The following is a 7,309-nucleotide window of genomic DNA, read 5'->3' on the forward strand; positions in this document are numbered from 1 at the left end:
GACTGAAGCACACCTACTTCATTCTTAAACCATGTAACTATGCCTACATTGATACTTTTGTATGCTAAATTCTGTGATTAAAATTTAAACAACTGGCATCTTTAAGCCACTTTCAATGTATGATACCTAATGCAGGTGCTTCCAAACTAGAGGAAAATGCAACTCAATTTGTATATCTTTCACTGATGAATCTGCTTGTGCTTCTTTTTACAAAATTTCAGGCTGTTCGTGACTACTGTTGAAGAAACAGTGTACATGATATATGGTAATATGTTCCTTGTGCTTAATTTCAGGCTTGCGGTAAGCTCAATGAACAGAGTGAAGTTTGATGTCTGCATTTATTGGGTGGATATCTTGACTGTCCAAGAAGCAGAAGCTTCAGCGTAAAATGACCCTTCTTGCTTCTTCTTTTCCATGGCTTCGTGAATGATTTGAGGAAGAAATGCACAGCATTTGTTTGAACTTTAGTACTGCTGAAAACTAGAAGGGAAAATTGTCTGCCGTTTGGTAATCCCGGATGATGATCCTAAATCTCACCCATTTTCTTCCCAAGGAGATTTTATTTGGACCAAAATACTGTTATTACAACAGTCTAATTTAGCTGAGTTTTTTTTTAATTATTATTATTATGGATAAGATTAATCTGATCTTGAATCAGAATCGTCATCAGATTGTGAAATTGCTAATGCATATCATGAACCATGATTGTGAAAAAATAGTACCCTTTTAATACCAAAGGGAAATTCAGCAAACTTAATTCATATCTATTAAGCAAGATAACAAAACAAATCTGTTTTAGAGAATTTAATTTATTTTTGCATTTTAATTTTCATTTAATCTATTAAATCTGTATTTTTGGGTTCTGAAGATAAAGCCTTAAACCTCTGTAGTGAGTCTGATGTTTCAACCTCTGTTTAAAAAAAAAAAAAAAGAGAGAGAATTCCATGTGCATGGAAGTGTATCACATGTATGCAACCACTTTTGCTAGTATTGTAAATTCCCACTGAGTCCCATTATGGCCTGAAGAGGCACTGATTTTGATAACACCACATGCAACTGTAGTCTCTCATCTGTCTGCATCCCAAACTCCCCCATACCATATACACCCTTCAGGCTGTCAATCCTCAATCTCCTACCTCACTGCTGCCACTCTTCCACATGGTAACCCCTCCTTAGAACCTGGTTGTTCCATTCCCCTTCCAGCCAGTTCTAAACAACTCTTCCCTCTTATGGTCTGCTGCACATCAACACCCTCCAATCAAGCCACCATTCTTTCACACCCCTTGTCCCTTGGAGGCCTTCTGTCCTCCACCCAACTTGCCCTCAGAGACAATGGCTCCTTCACATTCCTCTCTCATAGGTATTTCAGTCTTGCACCCATCCTCCATTGTGACTCCAACCCTTAAGGCACTGCAGTCACTTCTTCACTCTCTGCCTTGGTGAAACTGCAAGCCTGAAAGTCTTCAAAGTAGAAACCATGGATTCAGATCAGTTAGTCCTGACAAGGCCTGGAACATTTTCAAGAGTGGCAGAAATAGGCTCCCATCTTTCCAAATACGTGTACTACCTGAATGTAATCCACTGTGAAGTGCCTGAAAAAGTGCAATATATATATAAAATAAATAAAAAATAAGGAAATAAAACTGGGGAAATATAAGAATGTAAGATATGCCATGTTGTGTCAGACCAATGGCTCATCAAGCTCGGTATCCTGTCTATGACTGTGGTCAATCCAAATCCAGGGGATGAAGTTGTGGAACGGAGGATGGGAGAAGGTGGAAGACCCTGGGAAAGAAAGAAAGAAAGATAGGGAAGGGTTAAAGCAAGAGATTGTGGAGAGAAGAATTCAGAGAGAAAGAACTGGGGGTAAGGAGGGTATAGATGCTATAGCGGAGAGAAAGGTAGGGAAGGGAAAGGGTAAGAGATTACAGGGGGAGGGAGAAAGAAACAGGGATGTGCAGGGTGAAGAAATTAGGTTCATTCATTGGTTTTGTAGATCACATTCATTAGGTTTGTTTAAAACAACAAAAAACCCCATATTTGTTTCTTCATTTCATTGGTTATTTCCTATTACATTGAAGTCAATGTGGAAAAGTGGATGAGCATGCTTGCAGCTTGTGTACCATTTGGATTTAATTCTTACTGTATATTCAATTAATACATTACTGTATTTAGTATTAGTGTAACAATTATTTGATGCTTTGCCTGTATTAGTATACTATAATGTTAGTTCAAACCAATTGTCATAAAACCTAGAATGTAAATATCAGTTGAGAGGGTTTCTGGTTGCATAATTTGCAAGGGATCCTCCCGGTATTGTGAAGTGCAATATAAGGCAGAATGAACTGCCTCAGATCCTGAGAACTCTAACCAGACTTTTTACCTTTGCCAAAAAAATATAGGAAAATTCCATTTCTACAAATTTTTGAAGCCTAGAATTTAATAAAAATGGTTTTGACAAAAACAGACAAAAAAAAGGCAACATTTTCGCCTTTTACTTCTTTCAAGAACCCTTCTTTTTTTTTAAATTATTTTCTCAAATGTATTTATTTTTACATGTGGCTTGATGCTGCAAAATTTGCAGTTGTTGCCATTTTCTGCATATGCATGTCCATGTGCATAGTGTTACGTGAGTAGGTATGGTGTGCCAAAATTTCTAGCTTAGTATGAAAGCAGGACTTGGTTTACTAAGGTTTTTGTCCCAATCTGTACCTATGAGAAAAAGCTTAGTAAGTTAGGCCCAAAGTTAGTTAAAAATACTGAGTCTCCATATTACCACTATGTAATGTTACCCAAGATTTGATAGGCTCTAAGTTAAGGCCAGCTCATCATGGTTTATAACTTTATACATGACTCCAGATCATTGTGAACGGGTTAAACCAGTTGTTTTCATTTTTTTAAAATCTAGTTATATACCCAGAAAGCATGCGTAAGAAAATCTGACTTTAATCATGACATAATACATGATTAAAGGTGATTTTTAAAAGCCCAACGTGCGTCAAAGCAAGGGAATGCATGAATATGATGGGCCGGCGCATGTCAAAGCGGATTTTAAAAGATGCCCTGATCCGCGCATACTTGCCGCTGCGTGCAGAAATGAAAAGTTCAAAAAAAGGGGCAGGGTATGGACGTGTTCTGGGCGGGGCATGGTGATTCCTGGCTTTTAACTTGAAATTTAGCCTGCAGATACTCACAGGTACAGGCGCTCGCCGGGGTTTCCTGCGGCATAACTTTACTTCTGCTATGGAGGACGTGTTAAATTGTGGAAAAAAAAATCTAGACAGATCAGCTGAGTTTTTAAAGGTTGGGGCTAGCAGGGGAGAAGAGAGGCTAATAAACTAGGGGGGGGGTTCTGGAAATCCCAACTCTTAACTGGGCAAACTGGGAACGAACTGGGAAAACGGGCAATGGCATTGTTGCGCGTGCCTTTTAAAATCCCCTCACCTATGCGGTAGGAGCGGAATTTGCGCACACCGGTGCATGTCCACTTAATATTGAGTTCACCTGTGCTTACGGTCAGGTTATTTTATAACATAAAATAAGATGGCCATGTCCCTGGGCATGGACTGACGAATGTGCACACATATGTGCACCCGCACGCCAGTTTAAAAGTTATCCTGCCCGAGTATAAATAAATGGCCTTACCTGACTCTAACTTTAAACTGTAACTATCTGGTAACCTTACAGTACATCACAGTAACTTCACACACCACTCCAGTATTCCAGTTTTGTTGTTCTAGGCATGAACCAAGTGAGAGGTCTGATCAGGGGCGGATTGTAGGAAAATATCACCCCGGGAGATTTTTTTTTTTTAAAAGAGGCCCATGTGATTCAGTGACTCCCAAAAGCACACCAAGCTGACCCTAGAAAGGTACATTATGTGACCTGGAACACATCTGCCTCTACTGTCAGACTTGAACTAAGAAATCTCCAATATCCAGGGCTGCTCGTCCCTTCCCCAGTTTCACACTTACCTTCACCCAGTCCTCAAATTCCTGCTTTAATCCCCCAACCCCAATCCCCCAGCCTTTTTTTTTTTTTTTTTTGCAGGTAACCTTAACTTATCTACAGCTGGTGCATTCAGCTGCTAGGTTCTCCAGCACTTTGTTATCCTGGTGATAGTGGGAGAGTTGCAGTGATGGCCCCAGCCAGTCCCTCTCTCCTTCACAGCTTTTTTTTTTCTTTTTAACTTTACTGGATTCACTGAGGCCACAAAAAATCTCAATTTCTTGCCCCAGGGCAGTGCTGGTTTCAGTCACAGTGCCTGCCTGCCAGTGCCTGCACAACCTTACTTTCCCTTCTTCCGTCTCTGAGGCTACAGGCAGTCAGTTTCAACAGGATGGAAACAGAGCTCTGTTACCATGTGACCGACACCAGCAATAGACTGCTTTTTTTTTTTTTTTCTCTCTAGGAAGGGCCCTGAGGCTGACAGCTCATCCAGTTAGTAAAAAAAAAAAAAAAAAAGGAGGTGGGAGAGACAGGAAGGCAGGCTGGGGCCAGGACACTGCAGCTCCCACTGGAGCATCAAAGAGAGGGAGACCAAAGGCAGGTAGTGCTCTGACTGGAAAACAGAGCAGCATTTAATTTTTTTTTTTCAAATATATGCAGCAGGCAGGGGTCATCAAGGTGCTGACTTATCTGCAACAAGTACCAGTCTGCCTTTGCTCCCTCTGAAATTGAAGCCCAGCACGTCTGCATGCAAAGACAAGGAGCTAACTGCTAGTGCAGTTGAGCTACAAAGAAAACAGAGAAGTCCGATAGGAAATGACATGTGACCAACCTAACCGGCCCACCAGGGAATGCCCAATCCCCCAATAGGCAGATCCGCCCCTGGGCCTGGGTTGGCAGAGCAAATCATGTTAGTATAACCTAACTTAGTATGTGCTAAGCAGCTCTTAGCACAAAATATGTGTTTATATCTTCAAATTAATTTATTAATTCACAAAAGGTTTTCTCTAGCCTTTTCTCTGCTTATTTGGGGGGACTTAGCTCTTATTCCTTCACTTTCAAGCCTTGGTCAAACTGCTTTGAAGCAGAATAACTAATTATATTTTCAAACACTTTCTAAAGAAAGAACTTTGCTTTTATCAGTGTCACAATTTTCAGAGAATATCAGTGCCTCATTATGGGAAAAAAAGATAAAAACTTGAGAATTAAATGTTTCTATTGATCATTTTTGTACATTAGCCCTGGAGGCTGGGAATTATTTCATTGCAGAGCAAATAAAAATAAATAAAGCAAGCCTGAAAATAGTTAACAGTAAAACTGTTGTGTCTTTTGGGTTAGATAATTAAATATATAAATGAAAACTTATGTCAAAGGGAGAAGCACTAAAGATAAAATTATAAATGACCAAATAGAGGTTCTTAATTTAGGTAATTTCCTATTGGTAGCAGAAGTCTTATTTTCTTGATTTTGTAATTAAAATTTAGAGAGATCTAGATTTTGCTGCCATGTACAGTATTTATTTGACATACAAATGCTACAATATATAATGTACAATAACTCAACCTGTTTAATAAATGTTTGCATGCCAATAGTCTGAACAGAAAATGTTTTGAACACAATATATCAATTTCACACCTGTTTTCAGAGACCCCTCTCAGCAAATCTGGCTTCATGGATATCTACAGTATATAAGCTTGAGATATATTTGCATACAAATATGTCTCATTTGCATACACATGTATTCATTTGCATTAATTTGCAATCATTTTAGATATCATAGTAATAGAGTAGATGCTAGCAGATAAAGACAAATGGCATTACCAGTAGGCCCAGTTGTTCTGGTGAATGCTATTAAGGTGTATCCCAGCTGTCTGACTTAGAAACTTGACCTCTTGATCTCTCCTTATCCAATGCAGTTTTTATTGTCTTCATTGGTTCTTTACCATCCTAGCAGGCCTATACAGTACAGTGCGCTCCGACGGAGCGCACTGTTAGCCTAGTCTTGGATGCGCATTTTCCCTTACCCCTTATTCAGTAAGGGGAGGAAAACGCGCATCCAACCCGCGGCACCTAATAGCGTCGTCAACATGCAAATGCATGTTGATTGCCCTATTAAGTATGCGCACGGGATACAAAAAGTAAAATGTGCAGCCAAGCCCCACATTTTACTTTCAGAAATTAGCGCCGACCCAAAGGACGGCGCTAATTTCATTCAGCACCGGGAAAATGCACAGAAAAGCAGTAAAAACTGCTTTTTTGTGCACCCTCCGACTTAATATCATGGCGATATTAAGTCGGAGGTCCCGAAGAGTAAAAAAGGTAAAAAAATAAATAAATTTGAATTCGGCCCGCGGCTGTCGGGCCGAAAACCGGACGCTCAATTTTGCCGGTGTCTGGTTTCCAAGACAATGGCTGTCAGCAGGCTCGAGAACAGACGCCGGCAAAATTGAGCGTCTGCTGTCAAACCCGCTGACAGCCGCCGCTCCTGTCAAAAAGATGGTGCTAGGGACGCGCTAGTGTCCCTAGCGCCTCCTTTTGCCCAGATCTACCGCCGGACCTAATGTAAATACTGCATCGCAAGCACCGGCGAGTGGCCGGTGCGCGCGCAGGGAGAGCGACTGTATCGGCTTGCTGGTGATTTAGAAAACAAGTTCTTACACTTAATTCAACACCCAGCCCTCACCCCCACATGTTGTACCACTAAGCGGAAAACGAGTAACTGGAGTCTCTGATGACAAGTTTGGAATCCGCTGATTTAACTAAAATGCATAAATATATAGTATATCAATAATCATATATTACACACTGAAATCCCTCTGTTCTTTTGGATTTTATTCATAGACAGTGTTGGTCTTTAAAGCTACATGAAATTCATGGCCACCCATGGATTTTTGTCCCAGGCTTCAAATTTTGCCTTGAAGTTAATGGCGAGGCCAAATAATTGCAAATTTCTGTGAATACATGTGACTTGAATGTGGATTGCTGGCAATTTTAGAATCCAGTAATTCACAGAACTGCCAAAATCTGCTCTGGTATAATTCACTTTGAGCTGTTGGATATGTACCATACTTTTTTTTTCTTACATACTATTAAAGCCGTGGCAGACTTATAGGAAGACTTGGAGTTGAATTGCATTATCTTAAAAGCATGAACTTATATTATCTTGCATAATCTAATTTTCTATGCATTCTGTTTCAATATAGTTTGAAAATGTACTTACCCATATTTGTATTGTGTATAAGATTATGCAATCTGTAATAATAATTTGTATGAAAATAAACTGATGTGAATTTAGAACAAATTTGAGTAAATCATCTTTTTTTGTTTCTAAACTACTCAAAATCATTCTCAAATATGTTGT

At 39.7% G+C, this 7,309-nt stretch overlaps 1 protein-coding gene across 1 annotated transcript in view; it reads left to right on the top strand.

The window, feature by feature from the left end:
- Positions 1–6,023, top strand: part of SLC26A7 (solute carrier family 26 member 7) — a 311,800-nt gene extending 305,777 nt beyond the window's left edge. Inside the window, exon 18 of the mRNA XM_029591660.1 lies at positions 294–6,023. Coding sequence (XP_029447520.1) covers positions 294–329 — 36 coding nt within the window. The 3' untranslated portion in view covers positions 330–6,023. The remainder of the gene's footprint in view (positions 1–293) is intronic.
- Positions 6,024–7,309: the final 1,286 nt, after the last annotated feature.

The sequence above is a fragment of the Rhinatrema bivittatum genome, chromosome 2 (genome assembly GCF_901001135.1).
Source record: "Rhinatrema bivittatum chromosome 2, aRhiBiv1.1, whole genome shotgun sequence".
NCBI lineage: Eukaryota > Metazoa > Chordata > Amphibia > Gymnophiona > Rhinatrematidae > Rhinatrema > Rhinatrema bivittatum.